The sequence below is a fragment of the Sander lucioperca genome, chromosome 21, assembly GCF_008315115.2.
Source record: "Sander lucioperca isolate FBNREF2018 chromosome 21, SLUC_FBN_1.2, whole genome shotgun sequence".
NCBI lineage: Eukaryota > Metazoa > Chordata > Actinopteri > Perciformes > Percidae > Sander > Sander lucioperca.
In genome coordinates, this window is record NC_050193.1 from 15,369,345 (window position 1) to 15,392,207 (window position 22,863).

Below are 22,863 nucleotides of genomic sequence, written 5' to 3' on the forward strand. Positions count from 1 at the left end.
TTTGTGAACCTCACTTTGGTTTCATTGCTGACAGCAATCCTGATCCTGACCTAATCTTCTAGTCAAGTCAATGCCTTTTCATCATATAATTGCTTACTATGTAAACTTGCTTCCTTGACTTATTGTTTACTGCAGGTTGTTTGTTTTGCTACTTTATAGTTGGTATATATGGTTAGTCTCTTGTCTTAGCAATATTAAATCTTCATTGTTTAAAAAATGTAATGCCTGCTTCATAGATTGCTGAATTGGGTCCAAGACACAACTCAGACTCACTTCACGGCTAATTCTTCCACCACACCTGCAGAATCCCTTAATAACAAAATGGGTTAAATCTGCAACTAAATCTGTATCAAAAATATACATCATTGGATACATATGAGAGTATGGTTGTTAATAAGAAAATGGTAAAATCATTTTTAAAATCTCCTGTCTCACAATCTTTAAAAAGATTTCTGCCTTCTGTTTCAGGTCATGGTCGTGCCACGCCCAGGCCATGCTGAAGATCATCAACTACAAAGACGATGAGAAGTCTTTTAGCCGCAGGATCAGTCATCTGTTCTTCCACAAAGAGAATGATTGGGGCTTCTCCAACTTCATGTCCTGGAGTGTAAGTACAGAAACTGACGGTAATCGATGGCAGATTAATATCAATAGCCAGATATGTTTTTCCAGATGGGACAAGAGCCACCAAAGAAAGACGCTGGTAGAGACGGCACACATAAGAGACTAGCATAAACCCCATATTCAGTTATTTGTTGATTGGGTGGAAAGAAGAGGCTGTGCTAGCAGAGCTGTTTAATTTTTTGCTCATTGTCTATTTGGACATCTTAATCATAAATAAAGGTACACAATATAAGTTAATGCTTTTCCTATTAATACTAACTATTTTGGTGGTGTTGTGTTTCAGGATGTGACTGATCCAGAGAGGGGCTTTATTGATGATGACAAAGTCACATTTGAAGTCTATGTCCAGGCAGATGCCCCGCATGGAGTGGCGTATGTAGCTCTTAACCCTTGTCTTGTCCTCCTTCTGTTTTGTCTGTAAAGTATAACTTATCAACCCATTCTGTGTTACATCTTCTTAGCCAACTTCATTCCAACCTATTACCACTAGTGTTACACTTATTTCTGGAATTCATGGTCAGTAAACCTCATTAATATTAACTTATACCTACCCTCTGAGTTTAAAAAAGCACAAATTATGAATTATTTTGACTAAGAATTAAAATCGGAGGATGTGGAGTAGATCACAGACTGGTATATGTCAACGTTTAGTCAGGAAACTGTTTTGAAACCATTTCAATTTCTTTTCAAATGCTATCAAGTTGAATAAAACCCCCACAATTCAATGAGAGTAATGATCCAATCCTTCATTTTACTTGCAAAAAGCGTTGTATGGAACCGTCTTTGTTATTTCTGAGGCAATTTGGTTTTAAGTAACCTATATTTCTGATATAGAAACTTTGAAAACGGGTCAAATTTGACCCGAGGACAACAGGAGGGCTGATTTTCTCTGGGGTCTTTTCTCTCCTCTCTCAGGGTTGGGTTTTCTACAATGGTCCCAGGTTTCATTTTCTCTCTTCAGGTTTATTGAATTATAATAATAACATCAGCTTTCTCTCTGTAACCAGATGGGACTCTAAGAAACACACAGGCTATGTAGGACTAAAGAACCAGGGAGCTACCTGCTACATGAACAGCCTGCTACAGACACTCTTCTTCACCAACCAGCTACGACGGGTATGGTTCTGTCTTCGCATGTGTGTGTCTGAATTTTTCTTTGTACGAGGTGCAGAGTGTATTATACGTGTAGGTTTAGTGCATTGGCTTAAGCCGAGCAGATAAAGATGTGTATTTATTGTGGAAACGTGTGCACTAGGGCTTCAGTTCAGTATTCGTGTGCGTTTGTACCTTTTGTTGACATGTCACAAATATTAAAGGCCAACCTCAAATATAGGCTAAATATTGAAATGGATACTAAAATTCACAACTTCCATGTGTGGTACTTCTTCGCTGTGTGCTGCTTTTCCTATTAGTATGAGTACCTATCTAGTGTTCTCTACAGCTGCTGCTGATTCTTCTTGTAGCAGTTTTACCACTATCATCTGGTTTTACTGGGGCCCTTTTAATTCACATTCGTCTTTTGTTTTTGTTTTTCTACAGCAGGAGCTCTTAAAATGTGCATTTTACTTGTCATGAAAATAACAAAGTTTAAATTAGGGCTGAAGAATTTGGAGAAAAAAATCTTCATTGCGATTTTTCTGCCAGATATTGGATTGATAAAGTTTAGCTAAACTTCAATTTTCAATGTGTAACAGATGAAACATCAACGTCATGGAGCATTATAACATGAAACACCACCAAAACGGCTCTTTATTCCTATGCAAGGATGAGAACATAGATATGAATGGCCAGCAATAAATGTTTTTCTTTTAATAAGCATGGAACATTGAACGGTCAAACATAGAACATTTTTCACAAAAGCTAAAGTTATAATAATAAAAAAACAATTCCAATAAAAAAAATCAGTACTTTACTGTAAACTGACATTTCTGATATGCTTCAGTTCAATAGCAGCATCAACATGTTGCACCTTCTACCATCATGTTAAGTAATAAAAAAAAATGAAACATCCACTGAAAATAGGACATTTCTGTAAATAACCTGTGATATGCAACATTATTCCAGCCTTTATCTAATGAAAAAACAGTAAATATAATACAAAAAATGGTAAACCAAACAGTCAACTAAATATTGACATTATTCATGAATCGCGGTCTTCACGATTTAGCTAATCGCATTCTTTCAAATCTCGATTTCGATTTGACAACGATTAATCGTTCAGCCCTAGTTTCAATATAGTAATTTCCTTAACAAAACTGTAGAAATTGGTAACCTCCATGTAAGAGTCATATTGTCTAAAACTAATCCTGGTGTGAATCCTCCCGCCTCTCTTCCCAGGCGGTGTACATGATGCCCACAGAGGGAGATGACTCGTCCAAGAGCGTTCCGCTAGCACTGCAGAGGGTCTTCTACGAGCTGCAACACAGCGACAAACCCGTCGGCACCAAGAAACTCACCAAGTCCTTTGGGTAGTGTAGCCTTTCTTTACAGACAGCTCATCTTTCCTTTGTCTTAAGGTGACACAGACGGAGGCTAGAATGAGAAGTAAAACCATTATTTTGTGTGTTTTTTGGCTCAGTGCTGTACATTCTTTATGTATTTTCTTTTTGACATTGGGACACTCAGAACTTTAAAGGTGGGGTCATAGTGAGATACCTCAGGAAGATCTTTGCACTACTTTGTAGGATGTTAACCTGACGTTCCATGGTTTGGTTTGCTGCTTTGATGTCCGCTTCCATTGCTGGGGCCAGATGGCGCTTTGACACTGTTAAATATTATTTTTAGTTGAATTTAAACCGGTTACCGGGCACACGTCTTTCCTGATCTGTGAGTATTGTATCTAACTGCCTTGCCTTGTTTGCTTTTTTTCTGTGTGAAGATGGGAAACACTAGATAGCTTCATGCAACATGATGTACAGGAGCTGTGCAGAGTGGTGAGTTCTCTCATACTCTTAAAGAATGTGGGCATGTATGTGTATGCATGCTGAATAATGACTGATTTACTGTGTGTGCGTGTGTTGCAGCTCCTGGACAATGTGGAGAACAAAATGAAAGGCACTTGTGTTGAGGGAACCATCCCAAAGCTCTTCAGAGGAAAGATGGTGGTATGTTTTCTCTCTCTATGCCTCTTCTTGTCTGACTTGTCCTCATGATTACGGCCACATTGGCCGTTATATTGTTATAAAATGAATCCCTCTACTCTGAGTTAAATTTCAAAAAGACGAATTATGCTGTTCATTTGTTGAAGTAAGAGAGCATAGTGATGCGAGTGCAGCATGCATTAACGTAAATACTGCTGTAGATTTTGTTAACAGTGATGATGTGAAGTTGTCTAACTGAGCTCAGGATGTAGCCGGGAACAAAGTCAGTTTAAGAATAGAAGGAAGTAGAAGTTAAATCGAAAAGTGACCCTCTTAGAAATAATATTTTTGCCAATTGTATCATACAACCGTGTGTGTGTGTGTTCTACTCTAGTCATATATCCAGTGTAAGCATGTGGACTACCGGTCAGAGCGGATAGAGGACTACTATGACATCCAACTTAGCATAAAAGGAAAGAAGAACAGTGAGTAGCAACATCAACACAACTTCATGGCTTTCCTCAAACAATGGAACAGTGGTGTTTTCTTGATCTCATTCTGTGCTTTCTGCTTAATTCCAGTCTTCGAGTCATTCAAAGATTACGTCGCAACCGAACAGTTAGATGGAGACAACAAATACGACGCAGGAGAGCACGGCCTGCAGGTGAGGATTCACAGTGACTGGATTCAAATGATTTATGTGCTTTCTTCATGTCCCAGTTTATTTTAGTTCGCTTACATTAAGTTTTGTTTAGTTTTGCTATATCTCAAGTTTTTAGGGCTGTCCTCGACTAAAGAAATTCTTAGTCGACTAACACTTAAATGATTTTGTCGATTAATCGATTAGTTGATGTAATCGACAGAGCTGTGCTCTTTGAGAGGTGGTTAAGACTAGAAAAGCACAATATAAATGTAGTTAATGAACCATCTGTAAAACTGAGTTTCTCCACAATTAATCCTGCAAAAGCACCACTTTAAATCTTGTGTTTATCATAAGTTTCTTGGAAATGAGTAATTAAGCATGAATAAGCATAAAAAATGACTCATCAACTAAAGAAATCTTAGTCGACTAAGACCAAAACGACCGATTAGTCGACTAATCAACTAAGAGGTGGCAGCCCTACAAGTTTTATTCTTAGCTAATTTCCAAAAGCAAGACCCTGGTGACTTTACAAGGACAATGAGAAATTCTGGTTAAAATAAGTTACTTAATGCTGCAAACGTGAAGGGTTGTTGGAGAATGAGTGTCAATGGGATGTCCTGACCAGATGCCTGACAGGTTTGTTCGTTTGTACCACAGGAAGCAGAGAAGGGAGTGAAGTTCCTGACTTTCCCTCCAATCCTCCACCTGCAGCTGATGAGGTTCATGTATGACCCTCAGACCGACCAAAACATCAAGATTAATGACAGGTAAAACAAAAACACCAGGCCTCACTCTCACACAGCTGTTATCACGCTTACTTGTATATTACTTTACAAATGCATACACTGCCCTGCTTGATTGAGATCTCTCCCTGTTACACAATGGGCCAGTGGCGGTGGATAGACACAATAGTTTAGAGATTTTCTTGTCCATATTGACATATTTTAATGGAGCAGTCTATTTAAAAAAAAAAGTGCACTCGAGCCAGCACTCTCTTAGCAGCATGACCTGACCTCCTGTACTAAGACAGAAAGAGAAAGTGAGTCATTGAGAGTGTTTCCTGTAGGCCGTATCATTCTGTGTAAAGCTTTGGGGGAGCTAATGGTGTTTTAATAATCCACCAGGATAATGTGAAACGTTCAGAATACACACATGCCTAGCCATCCAGAATAATTTTCCTCTAAAGCGTCTCATCAAGCTCTGAGTCATCCTTGTGACGCTGCCACCGGCACCTGAACCCCTGAGGGCTGTGTACTGTATATGTAGACACAGACGCAGTTGAACTATCTTTATTTCTGCCTCACCCTTCTCTTCTTTCTCCTTATTCTGTCTCATTTTCTCCTGCCTGCCATCTTCTTTCTTCTCCAATCTCTCCCTCCATGCCTCTCTCATCCTTGTTTTCCATCTTCCCTTTCTGTCTATTCCCACACTTCTCACACTCTCATTCGCTTCTCTCTGCTTCTCCTTCCCCCTCTCTCCTCTATAGGTTTGAGTTTCCGGATCAGTTACCCCTGGATGAGTTCCTTCAGAAGCAAGACTCCAAGGACCCAGCCAACTACATCCTGCACGCCGTGCTTGTGCACAGCGGGGACAACCACGGCGGTCACTATGTCGTCTATCTCAACCCAAAAGGAGACGGCAAAGTCAGTGTCAAGGAACCAATAGTGAGGACAATTTATTTTATTTTTTTATGCACCTTTCACCAAAAATTCTGTGGGCAGGGTTGGGGTTTCTGCACTGTTATTACTGCCAGCTTTTTATTACTTGGGATAAACTAACCTCGCGGGTGCTCAACTTCTTTAGATGTGAGATCTACTTTGTCATCATGATGAGTACACTTTATTTGATTAGTGGACTTCTACACTGGTTTACTATAGAGCTGCCATTAAACACAAAAAAGTTAATAAAAGTAATCGTGCTTATAGTATCAGAATCTTTTACCACATTAAAAATGTGCATAAAGACTTTGTGTAGTGTTATTATGTAGACCTTAGAGGTAACAGCTAAAATGACAAAGGAGTAGAAATATTCAGTGTTAAAGAATAACGTCGATCTACAGCTATATATATATATTTTACTTATTTACATGAAATTGTGTCCATTAAACATTGTCATTTCTCTGCTTTCGGCCTTTAAAACATAGATGCCAGAGCCGAGATAATGAATAGTAGCTGCCAGTTCTTTGGTGACAAATTAATCCAAAAATATCCAAAGGTGTTAAAAACCAGGTGAAGCGTTTGCTGAGCTACCCACTCAGATTCAGGGTTGACAATTAATGGTCAGATAAGCACCTTGACAGAAGGGCATCTTACTGCTTAATGTCAAATGTCAGTTTTGAATTAGCTACATAGTAGGAGACATATTGCCTGTCAGGAGAATAACTGAGTCCAGCTTTCCTTGTATTGTACAATGTGTTTTTTTTCACAAGCAATGTTAAATGTGCAGTCCAGTAGTAGTACATCTAAAACCTACTCACACACCCACTCACCCAAAACCCTTAAGCTTTGGCGCAACACCGTGCATGGGCCTCTGTAGATGGAGATATTAATGCTCAACATATCGATCGTTGCAGTATTCTCCGAAACACCAGGGAGCGTACAAACTAAATAATCTCAGAATAAGCAGGAAGTACTAGAGAAGAAGTAGTTTACTGCTGCCTGGCAACAGCAGTAAACACATTCATGCTAAACACCCAATGGGGTTGGCTTCTCCTCACAACGCGTACCTCCTATGGCGCCATTTTGATGCTAACAAGCACTTACCCCTCTTTAGCATTCCATTGATTGCCATTCATTTTGACGTCACTTTGACAGCGAATAACTTTACATCTGAAGCGTTTAAAGACTTTATTTGTCCATTGTTTATTTCTAAAGAAACACGACAATGTATAAAAGGCTCCATTACCTTGTATCTCACGTTATGGCTCCGTAGTAGACGTTTTTGTAAAAATAGGCTAACGATTGTGTCCTAACCACGGGACTTACTGTCGCATAGTAGAGGAATTACCGTACAGTACAGGAGAAGCTCGCAGGCAGTTTCGACTTACATTAGCTGTTTAAGTTTAATTACTAATGTTAACTAGCATTTTAGTGATCAATAATTAGCCTGTGTCTATGTTATCTCCTTACATATACCTACGCTCTCCGTCTCTGCTAGATTGGGAATGATTGAGATTTCTCTTGGCACAGCTACCAGAAGACTTCCAACTTTCAGACACGTTGCTCACGTCACATTTACGTCGTCTCTCTCAGTTGGAGGCTGCGCAGTAACGCTTGGTGCTCACCGGAAAAGTGCTTCTAATATCCGTCACTGGTCTCTGTCCAGAGCAACGGGATCTGTTGGTCCATTCTATAAAACATTACATTGATCTACTCTAATTATTAACGTGGCTGTCGTTTATCTCCAAATCAAAATGACTGTCTGCCTCTCACACTTTGAGACCACTGTCTCCATGAGGCTGTTTTTTTAAGGCTGTTTGATTCCCTGTGGTCTGTACATGACGAATCATACAGATATTTGGCTGGAAAGAGGCCAATCTTTCCAGCCGACCATGTTGATTTGAAAGCGCAGCGAGCGCCGAGTTCCAAAAATTCAGAGGTGCACGACCACGCGCTGCGACCACTTTGCGCTGGAAACGACAGCCGTTCTGACGTCATTTTATGACTCGCGCACCTCGCACCGGGGAACACCGCGGCGACCATAAACCTGGCTTTAGCCCCTCACAATCACCTACCGAGCTCCTGTCTCTGACACGCACTAATTGAAGTGCAGTGTACTTTTTATTTTATGATTGATAGACAAGGTCAACTGGTTGAGCACCCCTGTACTAGTCTTGGACGGAATGTAATGGGAAGTTTATAGGTATTATAAAACGGTCAGGGAAATGAGTGTTTGTTTTCATCATTATGAATTTGCATGTTGGTATTAGGGTTGATTGAAAGCCTGACATTAATGGTTGTCTTAAGTGCTTTCTGGTTTTCTCTTTTTCTCCCATCTTCTTCCATGGCTACTTTTTTTCCCTTGCCCCCCATTTCCCCCTCTCCTCCTCCTCTTCATCCCCTCTCCTCCTCATCTCTCCATTTGGCCACACCCATCCTTCTGTCACAACCACCTCCCCCTCCTCTTGTCTATCACTCTTTCTCCCTCTCCAGTGGTGTAAGTTTGATGATGACGTAGTGTCGCGATGCACCAAGGAGGAGGCCATAGAGCACAACTATGGTGGACATGATGATGACCTCTCAGTGCGCCACTGCACCAACGCATACATGTTGGTCTACATCCGCGAGTCCAAGCTAAGTAAGTGACCTACTCCCTCTCCTTCTGCCTTTTCTGGATAATATTTAACAAGAGCTGGTGCTGTCCCATAAACGCATGTAAGATTATCCTCTGCTGCCTCAGCTAGTGCAACCCTACATACATATGCGTAATCCCTGTTTCCACTTTGTCATTTGGTGACTTCACAATGGCAACCTTAGTTTACTATCTTAATGACTATAGTAAACTGTTACTGTCTGCTCAATAATTCTCACTTGCATCTCTCTTTGTATCCCAGGCGAGGTGCTCCAGCCAATGACTGACGTGGACATCCCCCAGCAGCTGGTGGAGCGTCTGCAGGAGGAGAAAAGGGTGGAGGCACAGAAGAGGAAGGAGCGCCAAGAGGCTCACCTCTACATGCAGGTCCAGGTAGGAAACCAAGACTTCTGTTGAAGCGCTCTTAGGCCGGCTTCACTCTGGCTGCGTGGCGTGAGCGTGTCAGCTGCGTGGCGTGTCCGTTTTTATTTCGACTCCCATGTTAACAGGTTAGAGCTTGCACGCTGCCTGCGTGACATACACGAAAACACGTGCATGCTAGAAATAGGACCGACGCCTATTTTTCACGCGGCACACAAGCGTGTTGGAAGCATTTCCAGGCAAAATAGAATAGGAAAAGATGTTTATATGTCATTTTGACACAAATGACATTTTGATGTTTGAAAGTCTGTAGGTTTTGACATAAATGCAGATATAAATGTAATAAAAAATAAATAAAATACAGAATGAAATATTCTTTAGCCTATTTTGCCGTCCATACTGCCGACGTTGTCTTTGCTGTAATCAAATCAGTATATATTTATGTTTTAACATTAAGTATACTACTGCTTGAGTGCAGTTTATCAATGGGAAACATACATGTGTACAGACAAGGCTAGCAGCAGCAGCAGACACGTTTCTGGTGTGAAAAGACATAGAAAACGCCACGCAACAGAAACGCCACGCTCACGCCGCGCAGGCAGTGTGTGGCCGGCCTTAGGTGCTGTGATGCTTTGCAGAGTTCGCTAGTGCAAGCTGCTTAGTGCAAATGGTAAGCGTTAGGAGAATACATACATATACATATATACATATACACATATTAAAGTTCCACAGACTGGAAGGTACAGTAGGAACCTGGAAGCTTCCTTTACATTGATGGAAGTGCTGTACAAGTAGGTAAAGCAGTGTAGCGCTAGTGGTGCCAAACCAGCAGATTGGGTCCTTGCAGGCTTTGGTCACGCATACTGTGATGTGAGGGATGTGTTGCTCGTAACATTAGGTCTGCAAAGGTGCGTAACTGCGTTGGAGTTATAATTGAGATGGGACTTAATATATCTTTTGTTGCCATGGATATGACCATACCAAGATCCTTATGTATAATCTATCTAATGAGATATTTTTCTGAAAGGATTTCACATTAGCGGTTAATAAAAGGTGACGATAAAACAGTGCAAAGTGTGCTGCTTTAATTTACTTTTAACATGAAAATACTTGGAAAAGTGGAAAGATATGTTTCATAGTTGAATGGAAACTACCATTATTATGACCAGCAGATTCTAACGTACAAATCTCATGTCAAAAAATTACCGGGTGCTTGATGGAACACAATGGAACCTATAAAATAAAAGACATTAATGTGACATAGTTTTATATTGGCACATAGATAAGAGGGTTCTCTGACTGAGAGCGACCTATCGGCAGCAGGCAAGAAGGTCTGCACTCTAGCTGAGCTGTGGCAGACACAGTGTGGTTGAGATGGTGAGAAGACCTGTGAGTGATAAAGACTTAAAGAGAGAAGGCTTGTTAAATAAGAAATGTTTATCCTGTTCAAAGATGTCAGCTGCTCTGCCTTTTTATATTATTTGGCATAAGTATGAAGTCATTACAAAAGGCTAATATGTTTATTTTCACTGGACATGCAAGAGGAGGAACAATAGGAGGACACTCTGTCTCACATTGTTTAAACTGATCACAGTGGCTCAATTCTAGACAAGAATGTGTCACTAAGAAACAAATCTGCAAAGTCTATTACATGCCCTTAGTTACTGACTGCTAACTGTTCTACCTGTTCTTCCTCCTCTGGACAGATTGTAACAGAGGACCAGTTCTGTGGTCATCAGGGCAATGACATGTATGATGAGGAGAAGGTGAAGTACACAGTCTTCAAGGTCCTGAAGAGCTCTACGCTGCAAGAGTTTGTCCAGACCCTCTCCCAGACCATGGTGAGAGATGAGACGGTGTCAAATACTGGATGTTGTGTGTCCTTGATGCAACTAACCTATTATTGAAATGTATTTATCTCACATGCACTGTATATCGAGGTATGGCTCTCAACACTTGATCATCTGAGAGAGAGTAGGCTTTTTAATTTTTCCTGTTGGACTAGAATGTGTAAGCTAGACAGCCAGTCACCAGTGTAGAGCAAAACACATGTATACTTGCACTAATTTTCCCGTCCACGGATGAACAGTTGGTAAGTATACTACGGTGGCGTGGGGAAAATTAAATACAAATTAGTTACTCGTAAATGGTCACAGAATGCAGCTAAATGGTTGTAATCTGGAGCACTGCCATGACTGTTACCTCCTCTCCTGTAAACTCCTTTCAAACCCTTTTCTCGTTATCTGCCTGATTAGTTTTTCTCCCATCCTGTTGCTACTTTCCACGTTTCTGTTTTTTTCCATTCAGCTTTTTATAAGCGCAAATTAAATTAAACTCGCCTATTGATTTGCCGCAGGGTTTCCCACAGGACCAGATGAGGCTGTGGCCCATGCAGGCTCGGAGCAATGGAACGAAGCGACCCGCCATGCTCGACTACGAGGCCGACTGCAACAAGTCGGTAAGTGTTTGAGTCTGGAAAACCTGTTTAACCTGTGTCTTGGTTTTGATACTCATTGGACACTTTTGGAAACCTTTTTGTCTGCTGTTTTACCTCCAGTCGGATGAAATGGTAGTGCAACATCTCAATCGTGCTACTCAGAACTGGGGTTACTAAAGTAACCTAAAGATCTGTTGGTGCACATAGTCACTCATTATTGAAGGCCACCCCCCCCCCCCAAGTCTATATATCCTGTTTTATAACATGAGCATTAGTGCCCGTGAATGCGTACACCGCTCTGTACATGAGAATATGTTCCACTCTTGTCTATGATATGGATTTTTTTTTTTTATGGAAGTTGGTGCATGTTTGCATTGTAGATGATCGACTTGAGCGACAACGAGAACCCCTGGACAATATTTTTGGAGACAGTGGATCCAGAGATGGCGGCCAGTGGGGCCACATTACCCAAGTTCGACAAAGACCGTAAGTCTCGCACGTCAACCTTCATCTAGCTCAGTGTCAGTTTCAGCTGCGTTTCACATGTGGCACTTTATTTTGGTAATTGTGTTTTGATTTAGAGGTGAAAACGTCTGTCAGTTTCAAACTTCTACATCATTCCTCCATTTAGTTATCAAAGGTTCTATTTGTTTTGAACTGACTTTGCATTCAGTCTGTGTTGGCGCAGGCACACTGCAGCCTGAAATACTAGAAATGCTGCTTCACAGGGTATGATCACTTGGCTGTTATTGTTAACATTGTTTGAAGCACTGACTAATGCAATAGAATAGGAGTAGTTTTGTATAACTTGAGTAGCCCTACAAGGTTAAGAACTCCCTTTTTGTGTTTAGTATTTTAATTTTAACACTATTGGTGGTAATTTTAAGCAATTCCTTTTGATATGGTTTCCACCTTTTGTAGAAACAATGTCTTTGTCTCTTCCTATTTTAGATGATGTCATGTTGTTCTTGAAGATGTACGACCCCAAAACCAGAAGCTTAAATTATTGTGGACATATCTACACACCTATATCCTGCAAAATAAGTAAGTGGTGGCAATGTCCAAGTCTATTTTAAGCATAACACACATGTCACACGTCATACTTAACAAAAAAAATGCCTTGAACTTAACGTTTGAATCACATTTCTGTTGCTCTTTTCTCCCTGTAACCAGGAGACCTTCTACCAGTCATGTGTGAGAGAGCAGGGTTTCAGCAGGAAACTAGCCTTATCCTCTATGAGGTGATCTATTTATGTAGCACTCACTTACTGGCACATTCCTCTGCCTTTTTCCTCACTTGTTCTCACTCTTCACCCGCTCCTTCACACTCGCAAGCTCTTCTATCCGGCACACAAGCTTTGTCTCACAAACTCTCCTGTTCACACTTTCACACTGTCGTATGCAGCATCTCTCTTTTTCTCACACCTACCCATCCGTAGTTGCATGTTTACACATCCTTAGCCAAATAGCCCTGTGCATTTACCAGACCAGCTTCATTTTGACTACATTTCCCATATGCCTGGTGCGTTACAGGAAGTAAAACCCAATCTAACGGAGCGGATACAGGACTATGATGTCTCTCTGGACAAGGCCCTGGATGAGCTCATGGACGGGGACATCATTGTCTTCCAGAAGTAAGTGTGTTTACATTTGATGTAAGTCCAGTGTGAGTTAATTTATATCACAATGTATTTAGAACAGTTGCATGGCTGAATTGTTTTGAGGCTAGCTGTGAACAATATATCAGGGTAAACATGTATAAATTGTAATTTCCCCACTGGGGATCAATACAAATTATTATTATTATTTATTTTATTTATTTAGAATCAAAGGTGGAGTGTGGCGTTTTTGACCACAAGTAGTGCTAATTGACGGTTGGAGGAGAAGAGACAGACGAAGTGGACTTGCATGTCTCTGGCTCTTTGGTATTTCTGATGGAATACAGAGAAACAAGACAGGGGTATGAGAGGAGCACCGTGACATCATGACTTCGAGTAAACATACACGGCACTTTCTAAAGCCAAGTGGCGTGTTATCTGTACACATTTTGAGCTATCCGCGTATATGTCTACGCCGCGTGTATGTCTACCGTACACAGCACGTTGCATTTTGAGCTATCCGCGTGCATGTCTACGGCGTATTGAGAATGAGGACATACGTCATGGTAGCTTGCTGTCACGTGACGATTTGGGAGGTGTCTGAGCCCGCCCACCATTTTGGGATCCTACCAAGGGGGTAAGCCTCTCCTCAGACCGCCAACCTCCTATGGCGCCATTTTAATGCTACAAAGCGATCACCCCCCCGTTAGCATCCCATTGACTGCCATTCATTTTGGCGCCACTTTGACAGCGAATAACTTTACATCTGAAGCGTTTAAAGACTCTATTTGTCCATTGTTTATTTCTAAAGAAACACGACAATGTATAAAAGGCTCCATTACCTTGTACCTCACGTTATGGCTCCGTAGCAGATGTTTTTGAAAAAATAGGCTAACGATTGTGTCATAACCACGCGATTTACTGTCGCATAGTAGAGGAATTACCGTATAGTACAGGAGAAGCTCGCAGGCAGTTTCGACTTACATTAGCTGTTTAAGTTTAATTACTAATGCTAACTATCATTTTAGTGATCAATAATTAGCCTGTGTCTATGTTATCTCCTTACATATACCTACACTCTCCGTCTCTGCTAGATTGGGAATGATTGAGATTTCTCTTGGCACAGCTACCAGAAGACTTCCAACTTTCAGACAGGTTGCTCACGTCACATTTACGTCGTCTCTCTCAGTTGGAGGCTGCTCAGTAACGCTTGGTGCTCACCGGAAAAGTGCTTCTAATATCCGTCACTGGTCTCTGTCCAGAGCAACGGGATCTGTTGGTCCATTCTTATATACAGTCTATGGATCCTACGCTATCCATAGACAAACGGCGTTGATAAACACGCTAAAAAGCGAGTATGCATCTTGATAACGCCCAAAATGGCATACGAATTGGCGTGTCATACATATTCCACTTCATGAGATCAGTCTGAGAGGAGAGTGTGTGCATTTAGAGGAAGTTCTCGTTTAGAAATGTTGTCATTAGGGTGAAGGATCTGTCTCAATATTGTTCCATACCCTTCTCTTAAATTCTATCCCCCAACGTGTCGCATCTGTGTCTACCAACTCTTCCCTCCCATTGTCTTTTCTGCCCTCACCTGTCAACAATGCACATTCTTTACCTTAATGTATCCATCTTCTTACCTTCTTCCAATCATAAAGAGACGATCCAGAGAACGACAGCAGCGAGCTGCCTACCGCCAAGGACTATTTCCGGGATCTCTACCACCGAGTGGACGTCATTTTCTGTGACAAGACCATCCACAACGACCCTGGCTTCGTCGTCACACTCTCTAACCGCATGAACTATTTTCAGGTATGGGCCATTCAGGCACTTTGAATGAATGTTTGGGGGGGGGAATAAGGTGGTAATTTCAGTGTGTTCGCATCAGCTCACATGGAAGGAATACAACAGCTTCCCAAATAAATAAATAAAAAATACATTGGTATTTTATTCTTTCATGTTGATATTAAACCCTAACAACAAAGTGTCCAAAGAGCTGCTGTTCAAAGAAATTGACACATCGTCTTTATCACTAATATCCTTAAAATTTGAAGTGACAATTTTAGTCCAATTTTCATATGTTAAATTGGTCAAGTGAGACTCCAGATACCTTTATATGAAACCTCAGCCATGAGTTGGGAGGACATTTGGGGATCAGGGATGCTGTTGTGCCCTAAAACACAATCAGTGAGTTGATCTTTACAATATCTTTTAACTAGTTGTGTAGTGCTTGGTGCTCTGAATGCTTTAAACTAGTGCTGTCAGTTAAACGCGTTCTTAATGGCGTTAACGCAAACCCATTTCAACGGCGTCAATTTTTTTCTCGCGAGATTAACGTTCTTTTTAGCCTAGCAAACTTTGTAGTTTTTTTTCACATGCTGTTGCAACAACTAGTAACGTTAGAAAAACTACAACACCACACCGGATCTAGCTAGACCGAAAATAAAACAACAGGCACGCCGCACACACTTGCTCGCGAGCCGGCCAAAGAGTAGTAGGCTAACGTCACGTTTTGAGTGGATGGCGAGCGCGAGACACCGAAATGGATGCCAATAAGATTCTGAATGGAAAGTTTACTTTTAAAAAGTTGCCAAATGGTTCCATTGACAAGACCAAAGTGATCTGTGTGTTTTGTCGTTGTGAACTGAGCTATCATCGCAGCACGTCCAGTCTGAAATACCACTTGAAGGCCAAGCACACAGCTGATGCCAATTCTCCGCCCCCTCGTCAAAGCCAGGCCGATCCACTTTTCCATGTTAAGAGCATTAAAATGAGAATAAAATAATGGGACAAAAAGAAATCTAGCGACATTTAGAATAGATAGAAATTTGCGATTAATTGAGAGTTAACTATGACATAAATGCGAATAATCGCAATTAAATGTTTTAATCGTTTGACAGCACTACTTTAAACCTGTCCTGGGCTTGATGTATTAAAAATCTTGTCTGTCATGTTTTTTTTCCCCCTTTTCCTTGTAGTCTCCCTGTTGGCATTTCAGTTAGCAGACACAGGTGAAATCTGACAGGCCTGTGGCGATTCCCACTTGTAATGTTTGTGGTTGTTGTTTGTTTGTTTGTTTGTCAGGTGGCCAAGACAGTAGCGCAGAGGTTGAACACAGATCCCATGCTGCTGCAGTTCTTCAAGTCACAGGGGTAGGAGGCTTGTCTCATCCACACACACACACACACACAGAGCTTAACTTGTTTTGTGATTGACTGATTAAGCTTTTGCTGTGGACTTATTATTTCTATTTTAAAATCAGTGCAGTGTTGTTCTGGTTGGTGTTTGAAAATTATTCATGCTTTATGAAATGATACAATGCGGTTTCGAGGTAATTAGGAATGTGCCGGTATAGAATTTTTCATGCTACGATTTATTGTGGCAAAATATCTTGAACGGTTTTCACACAATCATCAGACTTTCCTGAAATACTAATATTATATTGCAGCATGTGATGGTGCAAATGAACTAAAGCACAGTTGGTCGTTTACAGTTAAGACGTTGACAGCAGTCGCAGCTTGTCATGTTTGCCTCTGATTTGATTACTTGCAGTTGTCAGTAGAAATGTTGCGTAACCTGTCCCCCCCCACCTTTCTTTGTTGTTTTCCTCTAACTCCTCCCACTCTGCCTCCCTCCCATCCTCTCTCCCCCTCCATTCTGCCTCTGCATCTCTCTGAATTTTTTCGTCTCCCCCTCTTGTTCACCCACATCCCCCTCTTTTCTTGTCCACTTGCCTCTTCTCTCTCCTTCTCCTTTTCTTTTTATCCATACTCTTTCTCTTCCCCTGTCACCCTTCTCTCCTCCCCTTGGTCGTCCTCCCCCCCTGCCTGGTGGTGTGGTGGCCAGGTACAGGGACGGTCCAGGGAATCCTCTCAGACACAACTATGAGGGAACGCTGCGGGACCTGCTGCAATTCTTCAAGCCTCGGCAGCCCAAGAAGCTCTACTATCAGCAGGTAGGAAATGTCTGCCAACTCAGGGACTTTTTTTTTGTGTTTAGTATATTATGCGTTTTCTTTCCCACAAATTTTTGGAAGTATATTTTGGTCCAAAATGGCTGCTTCTGTGCCAAAAAAAAGGTAGCTTTGATGTATTAAGTAATTCCTGTAATCTATCTTTCTTAATTTGTTGTTTTTCTCTGTTTCTGATTTTGCTCATCATGGTTATGTTATTTATACCCTATTTACGTTTCTCAAATATGAGCATTGGCTGCATTTCTTGGCCTTACATTTTAATGAATTAAATATGTTTGGCCTTTGGTTCAAGCTGTTGTGATGGACCTCTTACAGTTTTCTGATGTTTTATAGACCAAACAATTAATTGATTGATTAACTGAGAAAAGAATTGGCAGAATAATCGGTAATGAAAATAATATAATAGTACTATAATAGTTGCAGCCCTACTTTCAATGTTCGTTAATATTGCCTCTTGTGATTCTTCCCCCCACGCCCCCAATAAAATAATTCTGGCTCCTCTGTCAGAATGAGCTCTGATTGATGCTGTATCATTCTTGTTACAAATTAAAGCTTTCTGCTTTCCTAAAAGTTGGGAGTTCCTAAAAGGTGCACAAACGGTTTCATTATGTCTATACAGTAAACCATAGTTGAGATGGAGGAACCAGATTTATGTCAAGTGCTTATATTTCAACAGGGAGTGTCTCTTGCCAGACCAGTTGCTCATCATGATGTGGCTTAGTTCGTAGTACGGGATCCTAGCTGAGCTAACAAATCTAAAGCTACCTTAGCCAGCTGTCAGCTAAGTTAGACGTCCCTCTGTCAGAAAAAGACAAACCACCAGCAAAGATGAGCCAGGCTTTCACCGTCTTCCACTAGCATATTATTTTCTAAATCAAACAGTTGGTACCTCCAGTCTCTCTGGCAGTTTAAAGAACTTATTTGTAGCTTTGGAGATACGTGTGAAGGGAGATCCTTCTGCAAATGGAAAATGCTGTGTTGTGTGCACACAGTTGCACCGCACATTTAATTTTGATTGGAACCCGTGGGATCTGAATTATGGAAACGCATTTGACAACAGGATGTTGCCAGCCACCCATTAACACTGGATCGCTTCCTGAATGCAGCACACGGCGCAGCAAAACATATTTCTGATGGTTTCTCTCTCTTCATGCATCCACAGTTAAAGATGAAGATAACGGACTTTGAGAACAGGAGGAGTTTTAAATCCATATGGCTCAACAGCCAGTTCAGAGAGGAGGTAAGACACACACACACGCACACACACACACACACACACACACACACACACACACACACACACACACTCTTACACTTGCACTTTTAACAGCCACACAATGCAGCTCAGTCTCACACACTTACATCCCCCCTGAGGAATATGTCACTACACATAATAAGTTAAATATTTTTGTTTGATTCCAGCGCAGACATAAAATGTGTGTTTCTTGCAGGAGATCACCCTCTACCCTGACAAGCATGGCTGTGTGCGGGACCTTTTGGAAGAATGTAAAAAGGCAGTGGAGCTCTCTGAAAAAGGCTCTGAGAAGCTCAGGTATCCACCGTGTGCATGATAAAATAAAAAAAAATAAAAATAAAAAATCCACAGACGCACACAGTTTTTTTTACTGTGTGCAAAATAGAATTTAAGCTCATCAGCAGAGTAACGATTTATAAATGTGTCGTCTTTAACAACTCTGGGATCTTTATAGCTGCATCAAATTATTTTTGTAGACCAATTTTTATTCCCTGTTTAATGTGATTTTATGCTCTGAGAAATCACTTGTCTTTGAAAAGCTGCTGTAGAGTATTATTCATGTCTCTCCTCCTCTCTTTCTCCCCCTGCAGGCTGTTAGAGATAGTAAGCTATAAAATCATCGGGGTTCACCAGGAGGACGAGCTGCTAGAATGTTTATCTCCGGCTGCCAGCCGCACCTTCAGAATAGAGGTATGTGTTTTAGTGTCTCTTCTCTTTTTAGTTTTATTTTTAGTCTTTATTTATTTTTATTTATTTTTTGCCCTTTAGTCACTCCCCCACATAACAGGCCACAAACTTGATGCAGTAATATATATTTTTTGCATCCGTTAAGTTTGTCTGTCCTGGCTCCTAAGCTAATGATCTTGCACCTACTACTTGTCTGGAGTTTGTACCTTCAGGGTTGAAAGCACTTAATTGTAAGTCGCTTTGGATAAAAGCGTCAGCTAAATGACATGTAATGTAATATAATGTCTACACAAGCAGACACTATGGCAGCCGTCATTTGCAGGGCTTTAATTCTTCAAACCAATCTGAAGCACCAAACTCTTCCGGAAGAACATTTCATGCACTTGAACTACACCTAACAATGATGTATGGTCGTACTGAGTGCACTTGTGCATCACTGCGGCACGGCAAAGACTTCCGGTTAACACTAACAGAATTTGTGAAATTGCTCTTGCTCCATGTTAATTTTGAGCTGACCGTACACTGGTTACCGTTCCACACACATTTTATAACCAGTAATTAGAGGAGCCTGCTCTGAAGTTAGTAACTGACTTGACTAAATGTCTTCTCTGTCACTCTTCCTATTTTCATCCGTCTTTCAGGAGATTCCATTGGACCAAGTGGACTTGGACAAGGACAGTGAAATGCTAATCCCTGTCGCTCACTTCCACAAGGAAGTCTTCGGCACCTTCGGGATCCCCTTCTTGCTCAAGATCAGACAGGTGTGTGTGGGGGTGGGGGTGTGTGGGTGTGGTGATACCCGAGCCCAACAGGTTCGGACAGATATTTAGAAATGATGATTGGGTCGGACTCGGTCACATTGGCACGATAAGGCATTTGTTGTGAAATGGTGCTGCGGCTCCTTTAAGAGAGGTGGGTGTGGAAAGTGGGCAGAAGAGCGAAAGAGGAAGTAGATGCGACCGGAGCAGAGTTGGTGGAATAAGTTTTGTACACAGTGTGTGCGGTGTCCGAAATAACCCCCAGACTGAAAGCCGCCAAGTTAATTCATTTGCTCACCAGAATTATTTTTATTAATTTTATAACAACGGCACTGGAGGTAACTAGTCTCCCCCGTGTGCGCTGATACGCTCATCTGTTGACATTTCCGAATGCCTTCCTACAGTTGCTTAATAAAAGCGGGCTTTCCACACAAACAAACGTCATTAGTATGAGAAAAAAGAGAGATTTTAACTGTGTCGGGCTCGGACATAAATATCGTGATGCCTGTCGGGCTCGGGCCGTGTTCAGTTACTGCTCTGTCGGACGCAGGCTCGGACAGAAAAATGCGGCGTGTCTGTGTGTTTCTAGTCTACCAAACAATGTTTTATTTAGTTACCCGACTTCATGCTCTGTTTGTCTGATCTCTTCTCCCCCACCCACCCAAACAGGGCGAGTCATTTCGGGAGGTGATGAGGAGGATCCAGACCATGCTGGACATTCAGGAGAAAGAATTTGAGAAGGTACAACACCACAGTCTGTTTGCACAACCAGAGGAAAATTACTGTATTGAGTACATTTTAAGTGTTTTCTGGTGAATAATTGAACCATAACAGTTCTATTTTTACGCATAGTATTGTGTTCAACGTGTTACAATAAATAACTGTTTTTGTTCAACATGAAGTGTGGCAGAACTCCATATAACCCATCAGTCTGAATATATTTTGACAGTGTTTAGTGTTCTGCAGGTAAACAGTGGCAGGCTGTCAAGTGACGTGCGTGCGTGTGTGTTTGTTCTCAGTTCAAGTTTGCGATTGTGATGATGGGGCGGCATCAGTACATCACTGAAGACGAGTATGAGGTCAACCTGAAGGACTTTGAACCACAGCCAGGTATTTACTGCTTCTGCTGCCAGCACAACCGCTGCTGCTCTTACCGTACAAAAGTTAGTAACCTTAGGAGTGCAACAGGCTCATAACCAAGCACGCAAATGCATCACAAAGACAGTCCTGGGAGATCAGTCACTTAAATGAGCCCAACGCGTTGGTACAGCACAAGGCTCTGGGGCAAACGGTTTACTTTGGTTCCACTTATTCTGCAACTTAGTGCATCATCATCCCAAAATGCACCTATACAATTCATACAAGAGCACATTCCTGGTAGATAACGTTTTAATCGAAACATCTTAATTGGGCTTTTTACATCGGGATCACCAAGACAGAGGAGAGAGTAATCGCTGCCTTTATTTGTTTGAATTCTGTCTCATGCCCACACCGATGTCGCACGGTCTGGTTTATCACTTTACTTTGCTCGTATTTGATTGTCCACCGCAAACGTTCAGCCTAATTCAACTTGTTTGCCGGACAACCCACCAATTTCTCTTCTGGAGCCTGCTGTGTTGGCATCCGTGGCCTGCGCTGCGTCGGTCTGAGCACGTCCTAACCCAGAAAGCTTAGTTTTGTCTGTAACTACACAAAGATGTAAGCTTCATTAGCATTAAGAGATAGAGATAATGCGTATAAATGGGACGTGTAATGACCTCTCTGACGCATCTCCTTCCAGGTAACATGTCCCACCCGCGCCCCTGGCTAGGGTTGGATCATTTCAACAAAGCTCCAAAGAGAGGTCGCTACACCTACCTGGAGAAAGCAATCAAGATCCACAACTAAAAGCAGCCCGCCCTTCCTTTTTTGTCCTCCTCATCCTCCTGCTCCGCCTTTCTCCCTACCTACTTTAACACACCATAACCACAGACTGTAACCAACCGTGCGCGTGTGTGTGTTTGTGTGTGTGAGACCGTGTGGGTGGGTGGGTGTGCGTGCGTATGTGTGTGTTCATCACTTTTAACACCCTGCCTGGACAACTCTACACCGGCACTATGTCTTCAGCGATTCGGATGTTGCTGCAGCTGACGGATTATCCTTCAACCACAAAATAAACTGCACCAACCACCTGCTGATTGTTGATTTTGTTTATTTAATTTTTTTTTAAATCGTCCCCCTCCACGTTTGAGGCTGTTCAGTTGTTTTTCCTGGCTTCTCTACCTGTTGACTGCCGAGTTGTTTTTGTTTTTTTGTCTGGAAGTGGGAGACATGAAATTGGATTTTAATATTAAATAAGGGAGAGGAAATAGGACACAGTATAAATATAAGTATACACACACACACACACACACACACACACACACACACACATACATACATACATATATATATATATATATATATATATATATATATATATATATATATATATATATATATATATATATATATATATAAAAACTTCTAGATTAAGTTTTTGTTTCCTTCTCCCACCTCATCACAAGCTTTTTTTTTTCTCCCTTCAGATTCTTTTGGGGGTTGTTTTTAAATAGAATTGTTTGAAGAGGTGTCATTCTGCTGTGTGGAAAGTTTGATGAAAGGATGTTTGTGAGAACTAACTGACAGAAAAAGATGGGAAAGAGCCTGATGGTCATTTTTGCAGATGCAAAATGGCATCCATCCTGAAGCTCAGTAGTTGCCCTGATGTGGTTCTATATTTTCTTTGCTCCCATCCTTTAGTGCAACTAAACAAGTATCCCCAAGTTTACAATTGTTTCTCACGTAGTTTGGTTGGAGGAAAAATGATTTTTTTTTTTTGTCTCTTTCTGCAGATCTTGTATAATAAAATAAAAATCCACAGCATCTGTTTAAAAATAAATGGGGGAAAAAAAAATAAGGAGGATATTTGTCTGTATTTCATCTTGCACGTTGGCACTTAATGTCAGAGGTTTCTCAGGACTGGCAAATGTACATTTTGTGGTTTTGAGATGCTCAGTGACCTTAAAGGAACACAAACACGCACGCACATTACCCCTTGACTCTCTTTTTTTAGTTTTTCAGGGGGTATTAATGTCTTTCTCAGTCATTCCTCC

The 22,863-nt window shown here is 41.4% G+C and overlaps 1 protein-coding gene across 4 annotated transcripts in view; it reads left to right on the top strand.

Annotated features, from left to right (window-relative positions):
• The window catches only part of usp7 (ubiquitin specific peptidase 7 (herpes virus-associated)), a 29,039-nt gene extending 7,283 nt beyond the window's left edge, over positions 1-21,756 (top strand). For 3 of the 4 annotated variants that reach the window (XM_031320852.2, XM_031320854.2, XM_031320856.2), the window contains exons 4-31: positions 469-607; positions 908-996; positions 1,632-1,740; positions 2,962-3,092; positions 3,503-3,557; positions 3,648-3,728; positions 4,099-4,189; positions 4,286-4,368; positions 5,005-5,114; positions 5,834-6,011; positions 8,499-8,643; positions 8,900-9,030; positions 10,725-10,859; positions 11,375-11,476; positions 11,836-11,941; positions 12,407-12,499; positions 12,629-12,696; positions 12,989-13,089; positions 14,715-14,868; positions 16,141-16,208; positions 16,903-17,011; positions 18,192-18,269; positions 18,481-18,581; positions 18,875-18,974; positions 19,613-19,732; positions 20,399-20,470; positions 20,749-20,839; positions 21,510-21,756. In XM_031320852.2, coding sequence (XP_031176712.1) covers positions 469-607; positions 908-996; positions 1,632-1,740; positions 2,962-3,092; positions 3,503-3,557; positions 3,648-3,728; positions 4,099-4,189; positions 4,286-4,368; positions 5,005-5,114; positions 5,834-6,011; positions 8,499-8,643; positions 8,900-9,030; positions 10,725-10,859; positions 11,375-11,476; positions 11,836-11,941; positions 12,407-12,499; positions 12,629-12,696; positions 12,989-13,089; positions 14,715-14,868; positions 16,141-16,208; positions 16,903-17,011; positions 18,192-18,269; positions 18,481-18,581; positions 18,875-18,974; positions 19,613-19,732; positions 20,399-20,470; positions 20,749-20,839; positions 21,510-21,616 — 2,947 coding nt within the window. In that variant the 3' untranslated portion in view covers positions 21,617-21,756. The remainder of the gene's footprint in view (positions 1-468; positions 608-907; positions 997-1,631; positions 1,741-2,961; positions 3,093-3,502; positions 3,558-3,647; positions 3,729-4,098; positions 4,190-4,285; positions 4,369-5,004; positions 5,115-5,833; positions 6,012-8,498; positions 8,644-8,899; positions 9,031-10,724; positions 10,860-11,374; positions 11,477-11,835; positions 11,942-12,406; positions 12,500-12,628; positions 12,697-12,988; positions 13,090-14,714; positions 14,869-16,140; positions 16,209-16,902; positions 17,012-18,191; positions 18,270-18,480; positions 18,582-18,874; positions 18,975-19,612; positions 19,733-20,398; positions 20,471-20,748; positions 20,840-21,509) is intronic. The other variant, XM_031320853.2, reaches the window with a different exon arrangement.
• Positions 21,757-22,863: the final 1,107 nt, after the last annotated feature.